The sequence below is a fragment of the Hyaena hyaena genome, unplaced genomic scaffold (assembly GCF_003009895.1).
Source record: "Hyaena hyaena isolate Hyena2069 unplaced genomic scaffold, ASM300989v1 scaffold_9, whole genome shotgun sequence".
NCBI classification, from domain to species: Eukaryota; Metazoa; Chordata; class Mammalia; order Carnivora; family Hyaenidae; genus Hyaena; species Hyaena hyaena.
The window spans coordinates 3,103,985-3,122,424 of NW_024080641.1; the positions used below are offsets into that span (position 1 = coordinate 3,103,985).

Sequence of the window (18,440 nt, forward strand, 5' to 3'; positions counted from 1 at the left end):
CCTGGGGCAGGATGGGAGTTTCTCTGCCTACCAGGAGCACTGCAGACCAGAGGCTGTATGAACCTTCAACGGCAGCACAGTACTGGGTAACTTGCTCTGTGATGTCCAGGGAGGCAGAGAAGCCCACCGCCACCACTGTCCATCCTCATCTCTCAGTCCCCAGGAAGAAGGCCCCACTCCCTCCTGGCAGCATCCTGACACCTCAGGGAACTTAGCTTCTCCGAAACACTAGAATCATAATCCCAAACCCCGAAGACCCCAATGATTGTGAGAAGTCTCCCCCCTCTCCCTCCTCTGGGCGGGGTCAGGAGGGCCGACCGTCTGCTTCTCTCCAGAGGCCCTTGTCTTCTGCCCCAAGCATAGAAAGGCTGGGAAGTCCGTCACACTGCCTGACCTTCAACTGCCCTGTTGCCGAGATGCCTCTTCTCCCCACCCCAAAGGCTACGTGTTGGCGACGGGAAAAGCAAAGCACGCCCACCCAGGTCAGGGGAGGACCCACCCTGGGTAAAAGACCCAAAGATCGGACGCCAGGAAGGCCTTCCCCTCACAAACTTGAAAAGAGAGGCATCTCGAAAACAATACAACAAACACAGCACCAGACATTTGGGGCTGGAGTTTATTGCGGGGTTACGGACACGGAGATTCAGGGAGCAGGAGGGCGGGCTCTGTGCTCAGAATCCTACGGAGGGGGTCAGAAGGCAGAGGTCAGGATAGGGTCTGCCAGATGGCGGAGGACCCCGGCCTGACGGCAGAGGAGCCTGATGGTGGAGCCGCCTGACGGCAGAGGAGCGAGGCCCCAAGCCGGCTCCCCTTCGCTCCCCATTCTTCAGGGTGACGCTCCGGAGACCTGGGCAATGTCTTGAAGAGGGAGCCCGGGCCCAAACGGGTACGGAGCATCCGCCGCTGCGGCGCCTGCCTCTCGAGGGCCGGAGATCCAGCTTGGAGTGGAAGGGGGGTGGTTACCCGGGTCCTCGCCCCCCCGCGGCCTCCGGCCTCTCTCCGGGTGTCTGGCGGTGGTTCGGGCGGCGGCTGTGGTCGCTGTGGCGGCGGCGGCGGCGGCTGCGCGGCAGCTCGAGCTGGGGTCGCGGCCCGCCGGGGGCTCCTAGGAGGCAGGAGATCGAGGCAGCGGCGGGCGCCGGGGCGGGCGGCGCGCCGGGGCGGGCGGCGCACGGAGCGGACGGCGCGCTGGGCGGCGGGCCGGCGGGGCCCGCGGGGGGCCGCGTGGGAACCCAGATGAGACCGTAGTAGACGGCGAGCAGCACGGCGGCCAAAGAGACGCAGAGGAAGTAGGCGCAGACAGGAGCCAGGCGCAGCCAGCGGCCCCGCGGGCCCTCGCTCAGCCCGGCACCACCCGGGCTCTCGCCGCCGCCGCCCACGCAGCTCGTGCCCCGCATCCCCGCAGCCCACTCCGCCCGGCGCAGCGGCCCGCACAGGCCCCGCCCCCGCGCCCTGGGCCCGCCCCCGCGCTCTACATCTACCTGGCCCAACCCCGCCCCCGCCAGAATGAGCACGCCCCCGCGCGGGCGGGCCTTCCCCGCGTCCTGGGCCCACCCCCTCCCCAGGCTCCAGCCAACCACTACCAAGCTAAGCCTTAACTAGCGTTCTGACCCCACCCCCACTTAGCTCTGACCCCGCCCAAGGTCTGCAAATACAGCGGTCAACTCCTGCGAGGCGTAGGTGTGACGCCCACACCTCGGACAGGCGAACCCGCCCAGCGCTTATCCCCGCCTTCCTCCTGGCCTCCTCCCCGCGCCCCAACCCCGTCCCTTTTCGGGATACAGACTTCTCCCAGGCATCCAGCCCAGCCTCCGAGCCCCAAGCCCTTACCAGGTTCAGGCCTCACAAACCCCGCCCCGCCTTGGCCGCAGGCCCACCCCGCTTCTAACTTGCCTTTCTCTGAGTCACACTCGATTCTAGCATTCGAAGCCACCCGCTCCTCTCCTTGGATTTACACTCTCTACTCCAGGCTCCGCACCTTCCCGCCGCCTCGCTCCCTTGGCTCTAGCACCGTAGTGATCACGCCCTCCACCGAGAGCTGCCCCCTACACCCGCGTTAGGAACTCGCATCTAAACCGGCTGTCGTGGCCCCCTCCCACATCTAAGGCCTGCCGGCGCTCTGGCCCCACCCGCCAGAATGGTGGCCCCGCCCAGGCACGCTAACCACGCCCTTGGCGGCACCTCCTCCGTACCTCGAGTCCAGAAATCTGAACTCCACGCCCCGAAGCTCCAGCTCTGCCCCGTAACCCAGTCACGCCCCTTCCCCAAGGCCTCCCCACCACCCTCAACTTCTCCCTCTCCCTAAAGCCATGGGATCCAGAGCGGTCTCCGGGAAGGAGAGAGCGCCGCCTAGAAATCCAGACGAACCCCCTCCTGCCGCCCCCTCCCCGTCAAGGCGGGGAAGCTTCAGTCCCCTCCCAGCAGCGTCTTCAGGAATTCGGGGAGGCCTGCGAGAGGAGGGGAGGGAAGACGTATCAGGGGAGGGGAGGAAGGAAGACCCCTTCCTCCCGCCTCTTCCGCCACGGAAAAGCCCGCCAAGCACAGCAACCCAGCCTGCCCTCCAGAAACACAGGTCAAAGGTTAGCGGAAGCACTGCGTTTAATTAGAAACGGCCGGTGGCCGGGTAATTGCACGTCCTGCGGGAGAGTCACCGGCTATTTGCCATGCCCCAGATGGAAACTCCAGGAGGCGGGAATCTAGGCCCGGGGACTGGCACCTCGCCCCCACCATGGCTTCCATTAGGTGCGTAACTCGGGGGCGTCTCAACCCTCCCGGTGCCACGGTGCCCCCCCCCATTCGTGAGACTCGACTACTGCCCTGGTCCCACCCCGTTCACTGGCCCTGACTCCGCCCCCCTTACATTTAACCCTCTCCTGGCTGGAGCGGGACGGAAGCAGAGGACAGAGGAGCAAGGCGGCGGGAGGGCAGCGCAGAGCGCGGAGGCCGCAGTCTGCAGGCGCGGTCAGCGGGCGGCCCCCGGTGGCGGAGCGGCCGCCACCACCTTGCAGAAACGCACCCTCTGGAAGTCGGTGATCTCCGCGGTCTCCTGGCCCTCGGTGCCCGCCTCTGGGGGAGAGAAGGGGGCAGTCAGTGGAGGGCACAGTCTCGCCCACCCTCCACCCCGTCTAGTTCCATCCTGATCCCAACCGAGCCTGGCTTCGGTCACCCTGCGCTAAGTGGTTTATGGGCCTCGGCCTCACTTTAATCATCGCAGGGGGCCCCACAGGCTGCGCGCGCCCCGGCGGAACCCTGTTTACAACCGAGGAAGTAATGACGGTCACTTGGGCAGCACGGGGCCCGAAGACGAAGACGAGAAACCCCCAGACATCCTGCCTTCGGCCACCATCCTCAACTCTGTCCTCTCCGACTCCAGCTGCCCCCGCCCCCCACGGGCCTAAACTGACGCCGAGAGTGCCCGCCCTCTTGGACCTGGCTCTGCCCCCAAACTCTAATCTCCCGCCTGGGGAGGCCCCTGGTTGGCAACCTGGATCGCAGGGATGGAGGTGGAGAGGCGGGAAATGCATTTCCATTCTGATTTCCTCGACTAGGTCAGACCCCCAAACTCCCCGCCCATAGCCTAACCCCGAGCCGGAGCCCGCTGCCCTCTCCATTCTTACTTTTGACCTATTTAAAGTCCTAATCCTGCCCTCGGCCCTACCCCTTGGCCCCAGCCTATTATATTTAGCCTTCATCCCCCAACCCCTGGGGTCGGCCTGAAATCGCAATCCCATCCTAACTCACCCGCTCAGCCCCAAAATTCTTCCCAGGGCCCCACCCAGAGGGCCTCCACTTAGCTCCGCCGCAGGCGGGCGGCTTCCCGGAACCCCCAGCTCCACTCTATCCTCCTCCCCACAAGCCCTCCCCTCAGCTCCAGGGGGAGAAAAAGAGGAAGGAGGCCATCTCTTGGGGCCCCATCCACTCCCCCACCTGAGGCTGCCTCAGACCCTTCCTCTTCGGCTTCCGGGGTTCCTGGGAGGCGGGGCCCACTCTCCAGGGAGGCAGGGGCTGGCTGGTCACCTCCTGGGGAAGGGGGAGGCCCAGTCAAGCCCCTACGCCCCCCACCATGAGAGAAGGCCCTGGGGGAGTGGGGGGAGGTGTTCAAGGACACACCTGGGGAATATCATTTGAGGACGTGAACTCTTTATTGGGGAGGGGCCTCTGTGGCCCTGAGTGCCAGCGCGGGCAGGATCTGGGGGGTCGGGGGGAGGAGGCATTCCACAGACAGCCATGGGCCATCCTGCCCTCCCTAGCCACTGGGGCGGCAGATACACAGGGTCCCGGTGGGGTGGGGGGCCCAGCCCCGACGGTGCCCCCCACCGCAGCCAGCGCACCCCTCCAGCACACACACAGGCAGCCAGCTTCATGCATTTCCAAAAGGCCAGGCCTCACCCGGAGAGAGGGGGAGGGCGTCGGCCGGGTGGGCGTTCCGGGGAGAATTCAGCTCCATCTCTTCACCCCAGTCAGACACGGGCTGGTGGCCCCCGGGGGGCGAGAAGGGGCTAGAAGGCGTGGCAGGGGCCTGGGGGAGCAGCAGGGGCTCCTCTGGCCTGGGGGGCTCCTTGGCAGCCTGCTCACCGGTGGGGCTTCCGGTGGGCTCAGCCTCCTGGGGGCGGTGGTCTTGGGTTGGTTCTTCTTCCTCCTCGATGGCCTCCTCTTCCTCCTCCTCGATCTCCTCCTCACTCACATCTTCCCAGTCCTCCTCCTCCCCCTCGTCCTCCTCCCCCTCGTCCTCTGGAGGCCGGTGGGCAGGAGGAGCTGGGGTCTCCAGTGGCTGCGGGGAGCACCGGGCAGGTTGGGGGGAGCGGGCGTGGACCGGAGCACCCCCACCCCGCCCGCCAGGAGAGGAAGGCCCGCCTCACCTGCGAGGGCTTCTCCGTTGGTGGAGGGGGCTGTGGGGCCTCAGGGGCTGGGGACGCTGCCTCCTTCGTCTCCCAGCGGTCATCATGGTCACTGGAGGGGCCAAGGACAGGGGTGAGGCCCAGGCGGGCGGGCTAAAGGGCCCCCCCCCCACCTCCAGGTCCTCCCCAGAGAAGGGCTGCAAAATCCAACTCCAGGTGAGAGGGGGCTGCCGGTTTGCAGGGGAGGCCCCAGCATGCCGGAGCACTCGGGGGGGGGGTCCCCAGGTATCAGGTACAGACAGACGGAGGGGAGAGACGGGGGTAAAGCAGAGAGAAAGGCCCCAGCTCCCCCAAAAGCAAGAGCCTGACCCACAGAGAGGCTCGTACTGGAGAAGAGCCAGGACCGAGAAGGCGACAAAGCCACACACACACAAGTCAGAACAAGCAGGGAGGGAGCCGCACGGCCCTGCCGCGAGCGCACACGCCAGGGAAGGGTGCCCCCACCTGTAGGCACGAGGGGCCGCCTTGGTCTGCGGTCGGCTACTCTTCCTCTTCCTGCGGCTGACCTCTGCTTTGTGCTGGGACAGGAACTCCCTGAAAGTGGGGGGCTTGGGGGGCCGAGCCCAGGCCTGATCATCTGCAACAGAACCCAGGAGGGGTCAGGGATGGGGGGGGGCAGCTCGGCACAAACTAAGCCCCCACGCCTGGCCCAGCAGCCCCGCCCCACCCAAGGGCACCCGCTTACCATAGCGGTGGGATGGTTCGAGGGCAGCGGCAGGGCCGTCCTTGAACCTGGGGAAGAGAGAGAAGGGGGTGAACAGGTAGCTGGGGGAACAGTGGGAGCAGGGGGGGCGGGGAGAGAGAGAGTTGGGGACCAGGGTCAGAAATCAAGATCCCAGGAGAGACATTCAATCAGAGGGGGTCACTGAGGAGAAGACAGGATCAGGCGACGGACAAGAGGCCAACTTGACACGACAGTGACAAATGCAGAAAGAACTCAGCGTCTGGCCTCTAAAACAGAAGTTTCGAAAGCACACGATCCCCAGCCTCCCGTCAGGCCTCACTTGCTATCACTCCTACCACACAGCGCTCCTGCCGCAGGGCCTCTGCACCTGCTGCCCCTGGGGACGCTTCCCCAGACCTTTCGGCGGCCTGCACCCTCACTGCCTCCAGGCTTCCGCTCAGACGCTCCTAAATCCTGGTCTGAAACAATCACGTATTATTATACACACATCACCTAAGCCTAAGACCAGAGTTTCCGTCCCTTTCCACACCCTTCTTTCTCATTCCTCGTGACCTGCCGTTGGATCTATTCCAGCGTCCGCCTTTCCTGAAGGGCAGGGGCATTTTGGTTCCCTGCCGTAGCCCCGTCACCCCGACTCCCCGTCCCCTGGCACGACAGAGGAGGGACTCAATAAGCGTTTGCTGCCAAAATCGACACACCCTCGCACTGCGGCTTGCTGCACGCTGCTTTGGGGGCTCCAGGAAAAACAATCACGTTCTCACTCCTAACCCTGAGCCCATCCGGCAAAAAGCCCAGCCGCCTACACCTTACAAAGATCCGCCAGTGTCGGTGCAGAGTACGTCTCACGCTTGCACAAGCTGGGCTCACAATCCACAAATAAAGGCTCAGACCACCAGGCACGCAGCCAACACCCTCTCTCTGTAGCCGCTGCCAGCGATAACCAGGACAGGCGTGAAAACCCGCAAAGCGCCAAAGGGCGTGGGATGGCACGAACATTGCAGCTGCGGGGGCGCCTGGGGGACTCGGTCGGGTAAGCGTCCGACTTGAGTTCAGATCATGACCTTGCGGTTCATGGGTTCGAGCCCCGCTCTGGGCTCTGTGCCCACAGCTCCGAGCCTGGAGCCTGCTTTGGATTGTGTCTCTGTCTCAGCCAGTTGAGCATCTGACTTTGGCTCATGTCGTGAATTCGCGGTTCATGAGTTCAATTCCTGCATCAGGCTCTGTGCCGACAGCTCGGAGCCTGGAACCGGCTTCGGACTCTGTCTCCCTCTCTGTGCTCCTCCCTCGCTCAAACTCTCTCTCAAAAATAAAGATTAACAGGTAATAAGAAATAACATTAAAAACGTGAGAAGCCCTAAGAGCGCCGTGGGCCAGCGGCCTAGTGCAGAAGCTCGTCTCCCGTCCGTGACACAAGGGTACAGCTTCGCTTTAACTTGGACTAACTGGATGTTCCCTGGGACCTGAAAAGGGACGGAGACGGATAAGGACAAGGGCCACCGGACGCGGGGTTTGGGTTGGTGGCGGACAGGATGGTGAGGGAGGGGGGTGCAAATCGCTAATCACTGTTAGCAATTCCTCTTGCCCTCCCGGCGTCGAAGTCCCGGCCGGCCCTGCAGCACCGTCTACAGGCAGCTTCATCTCTGGCCCCAGCGGCACCGGGCACCGGGCACCGGGCCTGCTGCTGACGGAGCCAAGTGTAAATGCCGGGACCCGCCCTTCTCGGGAGAGCTGCTCCCCTGCGCCTGACCCCACAGCGACCCCCACGGCGCAGAAGCGAGCTCCCCGCGCACGGAGAAGCCAAGCCTGCAGCGTGGACCAGCCAGACCTGGATGACCTGCGAACGCGGGAAAGGAGCGGATTTATGTGCATTTGGTGGCAGTTATGAAGCACCGCGACCTCGAACCCAACACACAGGGCGGGGCGCCAGAGGGGGGCACAAAGGCGGTAAGTCAGGGCTCAAGGTCAAGGAGCCAGAGACACTCACATCCCTTCAGTCTTCTCAGCATCCCACTCCCGCCGCCACTGGCCGGTGGGCTTGCGGTGCCGCTGCAGACGCTCCTGGTCGATCTTCTCCCTCTCCTGCTTCCAGCGCAGGTACTCCGACCGCTCCCGGCCCGTCATGGACAGCGTCATGTCGCCCGAGCCAGCCAGCCCGGCGCGGCGGCCCTGCCCCGCCCCGCACACAGGCAGTCAGGGCCCCGGCCTCTCCCCCATGCCCACGGTGCTCAAGGTCACACAAGGAGGGGACAGGGCGGAGAGAACGCAGTCAGCTCGCGCGGCGCCTCCGCAGAGAGGCCATCCCGGGTCTCCCCCTGAAGCTGCACCCCGTCTCCGTCCTCTACGCCCCCTCCCCGCAGAGTCCACTATACTTCCGTTTACGTAGCTCCCACCAGAATCAACGTCTTTAGGGCAGGGGCTCTGCCTTGTTTACGACGCAACTGCAGGGCGCCTGGGCGGTTCAGTCCTTAAGCACCTGCCTTCCGCTCAAGTCAGGATTTCACAGCTCGTGAGTTCGAGTCCCACATCAGGTGAGCACGAGCCCCGCTTCTCTCTCCCTCTCTGCTCCTCCTAGGATTCTCTCTCTCTCTCTGCCCCTTGCTCACTTGCACCCTCTCTCTCAAAAAAAAAAAAAAGAAAAAAAAGACTCGGCCCCAGCACCTAAGGCCGTGTCTGGCACCCAGCGGGTCTCAGTGAATGTTTCTGACTTGATCTAGGAGACGTGGCCCACACAGGCCAGAGAGCTGTGAGGGGAGGGCGCTGCGGTGGGCGCAAAACCTGACCGTGACCTCCCTGCTGTCTGGTCGACGCTGCCCCCACACCCCCCACCCTGCTGCACCAGAACCGCCCCGTGGCAGAAACGACGGCCCGCCTGCAGGAAGGTGCCTGGCACCCACCTGCCGCTCCTGCTCCAGGCCGCAGCGCACCCGCTCGAAGTCGGGCCCCCCCCAATTGCGCCCATGCCGGCGGCTGCCTTCCCGCCGGTCCCGCTCAGGCTCCTCCAGGGGCCCGCTGCGCCGCCGGGGGTCGTCCAGGAAGTTCCGCACGGGGTTGGGCTCCAGCACGCCCTCCTGTGGGCACAGGGAGTGGGGGACAGGGTTGGCACGCTGCGGGGAAGGGGGGGGAGGGGTGCTCTGCCGCCGCGGGGACGCCGGGCACTGACCCGCTGGTGGCGCTCATACTCGGCGATCTTCTCCATCTCCTCATTCATCTTCTCGATGTTCTGCCGGCGCCGCTCCTCCCACTGCTACGCGGTGAGAACAAAGACAGAGGCCCCCGCTGTCAGGGAGGGGAGACCTCAGGGAGACCGGCACAAGCCCACTGCTCACGGCCTCCGGGCGGGAGGGCACCCAGGGCAGGCGGGACACTCTCCCGGACACAGGCCTGCTCTCAGAGGCCCCGGCTGCCACCTGGGGACTCGGCTCCTGGGCTAACAGATAAAGGGGGCTCCTGGGACCTCACTGTCTGTGCCAACAGCAGGTGCGTGCTGAACGCCGGCTTTCCTTCCAAGATCTGGAATTTGGGTCTGTGCGAGGCAGAGGGGCTGTTCGTGACCAGAGCCCAGTGAAAGGCCTAGGCTCCTGGTCTCTAGGGAGCCTCTGGCAGACAGCCCTTCACGTGGATCGTCATGGCCCAACGCCGGAGGACCAGAAGGCAGTAATTGATCTTAGGTCCTGGGCAAAAGTGAACCTGGGGAGGGAGCTGGGGACCCCAATGCGCCGTGGCTGCCACAGCACTAAGGACAGTAATAACAGCAGTAACTCAGCAGATGGCGTGGATGACGATCCATTCTCTCCTTCTTCCCTCGTGACGGGGTGTCAAAGGAGCACCCGGTCAAGTTGCAGGAGAGGACGTTTGCGTCCCCAGGGCTCGGCACACAGGCCAGGAATAAGCTTCCACCTGGTGTGAACAACGGCACCAGTCGGTCTTTACGTGACGGCAGTGGACCATGTACACAGGATAAACATCCACAGGGCGCCCGGGTGGCTCAGTTAAGCACCCAATGTCGGCTCAGGTCACGACCTCAAGGTTCGTGAGCTCAAGTCCTGCTCTGTACTTTCTCTGCACCTCATGGGAGTCTCTCTCTCTGCCCCTCGATCATTTGCTCTCTAAGATAAATAGGTAGATAAATAAACATTCGCAAGTAACATTCCTCCGGCGCTTACTCTGAGGCTTTCAATTGCGTGTTGTTCACAGAAGGCTCATCTTTCAACCTGACTCCATTCCTCCCCCAAGCTCCCACAGGGAAGGGAGCTGCTCAAGAACAGAGAACTAATGGAACCAAGTCGAGCTCAAGTCCATGGTGGGCTCTGAGCCACACGGCCAAACGGCCCCCCAGCCTGCCAACCTCCGCATTGGGGCAGCTGAGCGGTTCCAGTAAGAACGTCACCGCTCCCCATGAACAAATCCAGGGAGCGAGACACACGGAAAGAGAGAGCGAACGAGAGTGAGTGCGTGTGCACTGGGCAGAAGCAGACGAGACGGGGCAAGAGAGGGCGGGTGGGCAGGCGTGCACCAGACAGAGCGCCGTAAGGGGAGACACAAGCACGGGGAGGGGCGCGCGACACTGGTTAGGGCGAGGGAAGGAAGAGGAGGGACAGAGCCGACACAGGGGATGAAGAACACAGCCGCAGGAAGCCAGACAAGTGGAAAACAGTCCATCTGAGGACAGGAACGGACAGGAAGAGCCTCAGCCCGAGGACTCCGGGCTCCCACCTTAGATTTGCGGTCGGCAGCTGAGACATCTCCAGCCCCAGAGAGGTGAGGGGACCCCCGGCCGCGGCCCCCAGCTCCCCCTCGAGGCTGCTCCCCAGAACTGTCTTCCCAGCTACGGGCCGCCCGGCCCACGCCTGCCCGGCCTCCCCTGCTGGCCCCCGGGGGCCGCGGGGGCCGAGGAGACCTCCGAGAGGGCCCCAGGTTCTTCTCCTGGAAGAGGGAAGGGAGAAAAAGTGCGGTCACTCGGACGAGTAGAGGGATGAGGAGCCGGGGACACCCGAGCCCAGAGGGCAGCTGGGGGGGGGGGGCGCTCTCAAGCCTCAGGTCTCATCGCACCCCCTTCCCTTGTCCCAACGAGTCCCCCACCTCGGTGTGCAGCTCACCACCTCAATGGCCACATTCTCCTTCTCCACTGAGCGGCCCTTGCGGGGCGCTGTCACCGCCACTCCCTCGAGTTCAGCCTTCTTACGGTCCTCCTCGATCTCCTAGGAGCAAACATGAGCGGGGGGGGGGGTGTCAGCAGCAGTCCGGGCACCAGCTGGGTTCCCACAGCCCCCTCGAACGGCCCCCAAGACGAGCCCCCACCTAGGCCTCTCCCTGAGCTCCAGAAGAAAGCTGGTCACTTCAGCGTCTTCCTCCCCAAACCGTGCCATGCTCTCCCACAGCTCAGAACCCTCCCGTGGCACCCATCTCTGGGCAAGGGCCGAAGCCTTCCGCGCAGGCTATGGGGCCCCACAGGGTCTGGCCTCCTCACCACCCTGACCTCCTCTGCCACCCTCCCTCCCTTCCTCTCCCCCTCGCTCACTCTGCCCTCCTCAGTGTTCCTAGAATATACCAGGCTCAGTCCTGCCTCAGGGCCTTTGCACCTGCTGCCCCCTCTGCCCCCTGAGAGCCTTCGGCCTTTCACCTCCTTCAGGTTTCTGCTCCTGAAATGCCCCCTCCTCAGAGAGGCCTTCCCTGACCCACTTACAGAAACCACACCCCTGCCCCTTCTCCCATTCAAATACCTAGCATCACACATATTGTGGTTATTATCTGCTTTCCCCTTTGCAACAGGACGTGCCCGACGACAGGGACACGTGTCTGTTTTGATCACTGACATACACCCCAAGCCTAGGACGCTTCGTAACACACAACAGAAACTCGACATGCTTTTTTTTTTTTTTTTAAGTGAACGAATGCATGAAACATGAAGAAATGAAACCCGCTCCTCCTCCATGTCTCTTCTCCTTCTCAGGGACAGTCCCACTCAGTGACCACCTGCTCTGTCACTACGTACAAGGACCTGGACCTCATCCTGGCCCCCCTTCCACCTCCCCTCCCCGCCCCCCCACCACTGGCCGTCACAGAGCCCTCACAACAGCCCTGTCCTTCCCTCCCCGCTAAGGTCCCTGTCTCAGCTTCCTCCCGGGTCTCTGGGCTCCGCAATCCCACCCACAGCCAGAGCGCTCTTCCTGAAAAGCTACGCGGACCTGATCCCACTTCTGCTCAAGGCCCTCAAAGGTTCCCCAGTGCCCTGGAGCAAACGTCCGAACTCTCAGCTCTGTCATGACCCCTGCCGACCTCCCTGGGTCAAGATCCCTCCACTGACCTTCCGCCTTGAAGATTCTTTTTTTTTCCCCTAAAATGTATTTATTGGGGGGGGGGGGAGGCAAGAAGTGAGCAGGGGGAGGGACAGAGAGAATCTCAAGCAGATTCCACACTGTCAGCACAGATCCCCAACAGGGAGCGGGAGGAGGGGGGGCTCAAACCCATGAACCCTGAGATCACGACCTGAGCCGAAGTAGGATGTTTAACCAGCTGAGTCACCAAGTCATCCCCTAAGTTTCACGTTTCTGCACAAACTATTCCCTCTGCTTCAAACACGTTTGGTTCTTCTTTTCGGCTAGCTAACTCACCCTTCAGGTATCAGAATCCTCTCCTCCAGGAAGCCCTCCCTAATATCCTCCAGACTGGGTAAGGAGCCCTCTCTGGGCTCCCACAGACCCCTGAGCTCCCCAGCCCAGCCCATTCTGGGTCATCACTGCCTGAAGAAAGGTCTGTGCCCCCACTTGGCGGTGAACTCCGGAGGGTCAGGCCCAGGGCTGCCTCAGTCACAGCTGTATCCCCGACAGCACTCAGCCCAGAGCCCGGCAGTAAAGACCTTGGCGACTATTTATGAATGAAAGATGAGTGGGTGGAATGAAGGAAGCGATGGCAAGCTAAGGCCTTTGGTTTTTATCTTGAGTGATGGGGAGCCATGAAAAGGTTTGAAGGAAGGGAGAGGTGAGGGAAACTCACTGCGGGGAGGAGAGGGGGTGGGGTCTCCCAGGGCGGGGCTAGGGCACCTGGTAGCGCCGGATGAGGGCCTCATTCTTTCGCCGAAGAGCTTCGATCCTCTTGTCCAACTCGGCATCCTTCTCCTCCTTCGACTTCAGATCCAGTGTGGCCGACTGCGACGAGGAGACAGCTGAGAGACAGCAAGAGAAAGCTACACCCACCCCAGCGCAGTTCGATCCAGGGGATGAGATTTGCCCCCCCCCGCCCCCCCGCACCGTCCCAGGCTCCCTGCCCCAAAGCTTTTCTGGAGACCCCACTTTCCATCTCACCATGCCACTGGCTAGGTGGGGCCAGGGTCCCGGCAAACGTCCCCCGCAGACTCTGTACACAGTACCAGGGGTTCCTGAGGCCGGAGGGAACAGAAGCGCGAAGGCCGATGACTCCCCAGCCGGCTTCCACCTCTCCTATACTGGGCACGCCTCTCAAACACATATGCACATTAACACCTGCACCCCGCGGGGATTCTAGCCCTCACTTCCACGGCCGTCTTCTTAAAGCGCCAGCCTGCCCCTTTGCAGGACAAATTTGAACTCTGCCACCTCCCGTAGTTTGTGCCCACCCACCTGCTCCTTAAACACTGGGGTCACACCCACCTAGGGAAAAATTGTGGCCCCACCCCACCGCTTAAGGAAACAGACAACAACACTCCCTTCCAAAGGAAGGTTCTAATCCAGCCTCCGCACCCCAGTGGTGGGAGTTTTAACCCAGGCCTCCATCTCCAGAGAGCTTCAGATACATCCTCTCACCCCCCAACCTGTACAAGAAAATTCTAGGCCCACCTTCCCGTGTCCATTCTGGTGCTGTTCCATCCCTGTGAACACTCCAAATCCGCCTCTCTCCCAGGAACGTTTCAGAATCGTCCCATAACCCCACACTCAAAACAAGCTCGAACCCCACGCCTATAGGCTGCCCGGACCCTGGGAGAACATCTTAAGCCCACGTCTCCAGCATCCCGAGAGAGGTGCCGCTGTCTCCCCAACACCTCCACAAGATCCCGAAAGCAAGTCTGGTACCCAATGGCGAGACTTCCCGGACCTGGCTCAACCTCCCCAGTGAATACTCCCCCGCCACGACTCGAACACAACTTCCCGGCCCGCGCGCGGTTTTCCGGGGAAAAGCTCCAGCCTCCACCGAGTGCCGAAGGCCACGGCCACAGCCCCGCCCCCCCCACCGGGACCAACTTTCTGGCCCCGCCCCACCTGCTAGGCCTCAGACCCCGCCCACCTGCGCCTCGTAAATCTGGCCCAAGCTTCTTACTTTCCCAGCCCCCGAAACTCCAGCAATAGCCTGAACCCGCCCCCTACTTCTCGCGTTATTACACGGGCCCCGCCCACAGCCTTCCAGCCAGCTCCCTGGCCCCGCCTCCGACTCGCCCGGCCAAACTCCCGGGCACGCCCCCTGCTTCCCAGCCCGGCCTCGTCGCTTCAAAACGCGGCCCCGCCCCCTGCGCCCTCAGTCAGGGTTCTGGCTCCCTCGCCGGCTTTCGTACCAACCATCGGACGGCGCCCCTGGCTCCCGCAAAACTTTCTGGCTCCACCCCCTTCATTCCCGCCAGCACCCTGGCCACGGCCCCGGCCACCTGTTAACTTTTTGGGCCCGCCCCACCTTCGCGTCAGCCTCTGGATCCGCCCCTGACTTCCGGGCCGACGATCTGAACCCACTTCAAGCTCTGGGAAAACTTTCTGGCCCCGCCCCCAGCACTTTCTGCCCGCGTCCCGGTCCCGCCCCTTAGTTCTCCCGGCAACGTTTTGGCCCCGCCCCCAGCCCGGACACAACTTTTCAGCCCCACCCTCATCTGCCCACCCACGCCCCGGCCCCGCCCACAACTTGGCCCGCCAGGGTCCCGCCTACCCGCCTCCGTCCCTCCCCGCCAGCGTCCCTCCAGCTTCCCAAGTGGGTGTCCTGTCCCCGCCCCCCGCGGAGTATTCTGACCCCGCCTCCGCGAGCGGCAGGCTGCTCCCCCTGCACCCGCTCCCGGTCCCCCCACGTGGGGTGCCAGGCCCCGCCCTCTCCGGGCGCGCTCCCGGCCCCCTCCTCCGGTCACCTGTCACGGAGACCCCGCGGCGTCTTCGACTCCGGCTCCGTCGGCCTCCGCGTCCGCAGCTCCCGGGCCGCGCGCGTCACTTCCGGCCCGCACCACGTGAAGAGGGGAACTGAAAAGAATCACTTCCGGTCCTGCCGGCCTGTTTCCGGGAGTCTTAAAGGCGCCGCACCCCCCCTCCCCCCTCCCCCCCGCCACGGGTGGAAGCGAGAGTGAGTGTGTCTAGGTGGTCCTCAGAGGTGTTCTGGAATACCTCCTTCCAGGAAAAGGAGACACATCCTCTCTCTAGTCTCTATCTGCTTCCTCTTTTCTGGTTCCAGCAAATAGGTACCGGGCACTGGGCAATGATTCCTGGAAGCCTGACCCACCAGGCTTGTGCTGGGGGGGGGGGGACCCCCCTCGCCCTGCCAATGACACCTTAGAGTCAGCTGGTTGTAGAAGCTTTAAATTTTCAACCAATAGAATCTTTCTTTTTTTTTTTTTNAATCCCTATGATGGTATAATAATAAAAATACTACTTAATAGAATCTTTCTTTTTTTTTTTTTATTTTTTATTTTGTTTATTTCTGAGAGAAGAGAGACAGACAGCATGAGCAGGGGAGGGTCAGAGAGAGAGGAAGATACAGAATCTGAAGCAGGATCCAGGCTCTGAGCTAGCTGTCAACAGAGAGCTCGACGCGGGGCTTGAACCCACGAACCGTGAGATCATGACCTGAGCCGAAGTCGGACGCTTAACCGACTGAGCCACCCAGGCGCCCTACAACGTATAGAATTTTTAATTCTCTAAATCTGCACCGAGTGCACGTCCAGAGGGCAGGGGGAGGGGTTGGTGTTTGGGGAGGGGAGGACTCAAGGCGATGGACAAGGCCTACCCCATCCCTTGCCTCCCCAGGGAAGGCACAAGTAAATGTGAACTAACCAAAACAGAAATGTGGGAGATTCCTTGCAGAGGGGCAGGAGGAGAGGGCTTAGGGTGAGAGGGGGTCCAGGCAGAGCACACACAGCCTGTGCAAAGGCCCTGTGGTGAGTGAGCTTAGTGTATTCCAGGACCTGGAAGACACTCACTGAGGGATCCGCTTGATTTGGCTGCAGAGTCCCAAGGGTTACATGCACTAACCAAAACTCCGACGTGATAACCCTATCATTACAAGTGATAAAAGATATTCACAGTTGAAGCGGGCAGACCGGATGCCCTGAGGTTGCTGGTAATTTTATTTTGTGATTTAAATTGTGGAAAGTGCAAGTACCTGCGAATCCCTTGCCCCTTATAAGGTTACCGTGAACAGCCTTTCACACACCTTCTCTATACATACAACTGAATTTTCTTATAACTCCCCAAACCACTGCACTGAGTGTTTTACTTCTTTTTTCAGATGTCACCTGCACTTAGGGCCCGTCCTTGAAACTGTCTGTTAGACAGAAAGTTAGAAAGTTGCAAAACCTCCCATCCCTGTTTATTTCCTCGCTTTATTTTTCCATTTTATGTTCACCCTCTATAAACTACCAGATGTTTTACTTGCTTATCTTGTTCTGTGTCTCCTCCACTCTGTTGCCTGTTTTTATACCTTGCTGGGTCCCCAGTGCCCCGTACAGAGTAAGCTGTCCCCAAAAGCTTTGTTGATGCATGGGTGCCTCTTTATTACCATTGGTTTTTTTTTTTCCCCTTCTAAAGCAAAAAGCATAAATAGTACACTGGGATTCTATATCTTTTTTTAATGGTTATTTCTTTTTGAGAGAGAGAGAGAGACAGAGTACAAGTGGGGAGGGGTAGAGAGAGAGGGAGCCGCAGAATCCAAAACAGGCTCCAGGCTCTGAGCCGTCAGCACAGAGCCCGACACGGGGCTTGAACTCACGGACGGCGAGATGATGACCTGGGCCGAAGTCGGGTGCTCAACTGACTGAACCACCCCGGCACCCCAACTATATCCTTCTTTTTTTTTTTTTTTAATGTTTATTTCTAGAGAAAGCACATGAGCAGGGGAGGGACAGAGGGAGAGAGAGAATCCCAAGCAGGCTCTGCACTGTCATGGTGGAGCCTGACGGACTTTAGCCTCATCTGTGAAGTAGATATCACAGCACCTCCTTGCCGGGCCTGTGGCACACAATTGAATGGGGTAACAAATTAATACACTAAGGGCTTAACACAAGGACTAAAATAATTCCCAGAACCTAGAGACCATTATTATAGCTTCCACGAAGACAAAACCCAGGTCCAAAGTTAATTCCCATTATCACGTTTCAGGAAAAATAAACCAAGGCAGACACAGGCTGTTTAGGGCCTGACGTCCATGCAAAGTCGGAAGCCCTTTTATAAAAAGAGAATCAAAAAGTGTAAGTCAAAGGCACCTCTCAGGTGTTGGCCAGAGTCCTGGTTCCGTTAGACGAGGCATCGAGAAGCTCAGACTTCATCCACCTGACAGCAAAGCCACCTCCGATGGTGACAGCTCAGCAAAGAGGCTGTGCCAGCTTCCACTCCCTCGAGCAAGCCCAGAGTGCACGTTTCCCCACAGCCTCACTGACACTGCGTTTTATCACTTTTTTTTTTTAATCTTTGCCAATCTGATGACCCAAGGGTGGTGTCATGGGGTGGTGTGGGCCGCTTCTCCCTGGCTAAGAGGCGAAGTACAGTAAGATTCTGTCTTTGCTTGTATCTCTGTTACAAAATAATAAGATTCTGTCTTTGCTTGTATCTGTCTCTATTACAATGTTTAAAAAAGTGAAACTTTAAGAGCACTTCTCTGAATGTCTGTTGGAGATCAGAAGATAAGATTAAGAGTGAGCTGGATCCTGAGAGTCCCTCCCTGGGGCACTGAGCATTTTCCCCAGAACTCTGAGCAACTAAAGCGTTCATCTTTATCTCCACTTTACAAGTGAGGACAAGGTCGCCCAGCAAGAATCCCAAGGTCAGCTAAGCGTCCCTGACTGAGCTCCTGGAGCCAAGACACCAACTCAAGCCCCAGAGAGGTGGGTTTTTTCAATGTTTATTTATTTTTTTGAGAGATGGAGAGAGATGGAGACACAGAATCCAAAGCAGGCTCCAGGCTCCGAGCTGTCAGTGCAGAGCCTGACACGGGTTTCGAACCCATGCACTATTATATTAGATCATGACCTGAGCCGAAATGGGACACTTAACTAACTAAGGCACCCGGTCGCCCCAGACAGTTCCGATTTCTCTGTCCCTTCCCGCCAGCCCAGGAGGTGAGCCGATGGCGCTGCCCCTCGGTCACCCAGCTACCAGGAAGCCCACCTGGGATTTGAACTCAGGACTCCCTGACCACAGGGATGCCTTGTGGAGAGCAGGTAAGAGCATGGCCTCTGGAACCAGGCTGCCTTCAAATCCCAGCTCTGCCGCCTGAGCTGTGGGACCCTGGGGAAGTTATGTAACATCTCTGAGCTTTAGGGTCCCCATCTGTAAAACGATAAAAACAGGCTGAGCACTGGCTCCCAAAGATGTCGCATCCTAATCCCTGGGGCCTGTGAGTGTTCATTTACGTGGCACGAGGGACTTGGCAGATGTGATTAAGAATCTTGAGATGGGGCAGGGGTCCTGGAATCTTAGAGGGGACTCCGCAGTCCCCGGGGTCCTTATAAGAGGAAAGCAGGGGCGCCTGGGTGGCTTAGTCGGTTAAGCGTCCGACTTTCGCTTAGGTCATGATCCCGCGGTTCGTGGGTTCGAGCCCCGCGTCGGGCTCTGTGCTGACTGCCAGCTCAGAGCCTGGAGCCTGTTTCAGTCTGTGACTCCCTCTCTCTCTGACCCTCCCCTGCTCACGCTGTCTCCCTCTCTCTC

General features: G+C 60.6%; 2 protein-coding genes across 4 annotated transcripts; both read right to left on the bottom strand.

Annotated features, from left to right (window-relative positions):
- Nucleotides 1-598: 598 nt before the first annotated feature.
- INAFM1 (InaF motif containing 1) lies at nucleotides 599-1,477 on the bottom strand. The gene has a single exon (XM_039248638.1). It carries the CDS (start codon nucleotides 1,392-1,394, stop codon nucleotides 960-962), a length of 435 nt encoding a protein of 144 aa, XP_039104569.1. The 5' UTR covers nucleotides 1,395-1,477; the 3' UTR covers nucleotides 599-959.
- Nucleotides 1,478-1,648: 171 nt separating this feature from the next.
- Nucleotides 1,649-14,718, bottom strand: CCDC9 (coiled-coil domain containing 9). Of its 3 annotated transcripts, none has more exons than XM_039248620.1 (15): nucleotides 14,218-14,295; nucleotides 12,882-12,955; nucleotides 12,621-12,725; nucleotides 10,677-10,778; nucleotides 10,294-10,503; nucleotides 8,741-8,824; nucleotides 8,475-8,648; nucleotides 7,565-7,746; nucleotides 5,581-5,627; nucleotides 5,340-5,472; nucleotides 4,857-4,947; nucleotides 4,387-4,768; nucleotides 3,925-4,017; nucleotides 3,014-3,063; nucleotides 1,649-2,444 (listed from the first exon to the last, which is right to left on the bottom strand). In XM_039248620.1, exons 2-15 carry the CDS (start codon nucleotides 12,882-12,884, stop codon nucleotides 2,427-2,429), a joined length of 1,674 nt encoding a protein of 557 aa, XP_039104551.1. In that variant the 5' UTR covers nucleotides 12,885-12,955; nucleotides 14,218-14,295; the 3' UTR covers nucleotides 1,649-2,426. The 3 variants fall into 3 exon arrangements, with proteins under 3 accessions (XP_039104551.1, XP_039104545.1, XP_039104560.1); XM_039248614.1 differs by lacking the exon at nucleotides 14,218-14,295 and adding an exon at nucleotides 13,392-13,719; XM_039248629.1 differs by lacking the exons at nucleotides 1,649-2,444; nucleotides 3,014-3,063; nucleotides 3,925-4,017; nucleotides 14,218-14,295 and adding an exon at nucleotides 14,657-14,718 and having other exon boundaries at nucleotides 4,121-4,768.
- Between the last annotated feature and the right edge of the window lie 3,722 nt (nucleotides 14,719-18,440).

What these genes read in the sequence shown, in the direction of transcription:
- CCDC9 (XM_039248620.1), bottom strand. An exon ending in CGAACCATCCCACCGCTATG is followed by an intron (nt 5,473 to 5,580) that starts GTAAGCGGGTGC and finishes GTTCTGTTGCAG; the next exon opens with ATGATCAGGCCTGGGCTCGG. An exon ending in GCGGCCCCTCGTGCCTACAG is followed by an intron (nt 4,948 to 5,339) that starts GTGGGGGCACCC and finishes TGGCCCCTCCAG; the next exon opens with TGACCATGATGACCGCTGGG.
- INAFM1 (XM_039248638.1), bottom strand. Translation starts at nt 1,394, where the DNA reads ATGCGGGGCACGAGCTGCGTGGGCGGCGGCGGCGAGAGCCCGGGTGGT.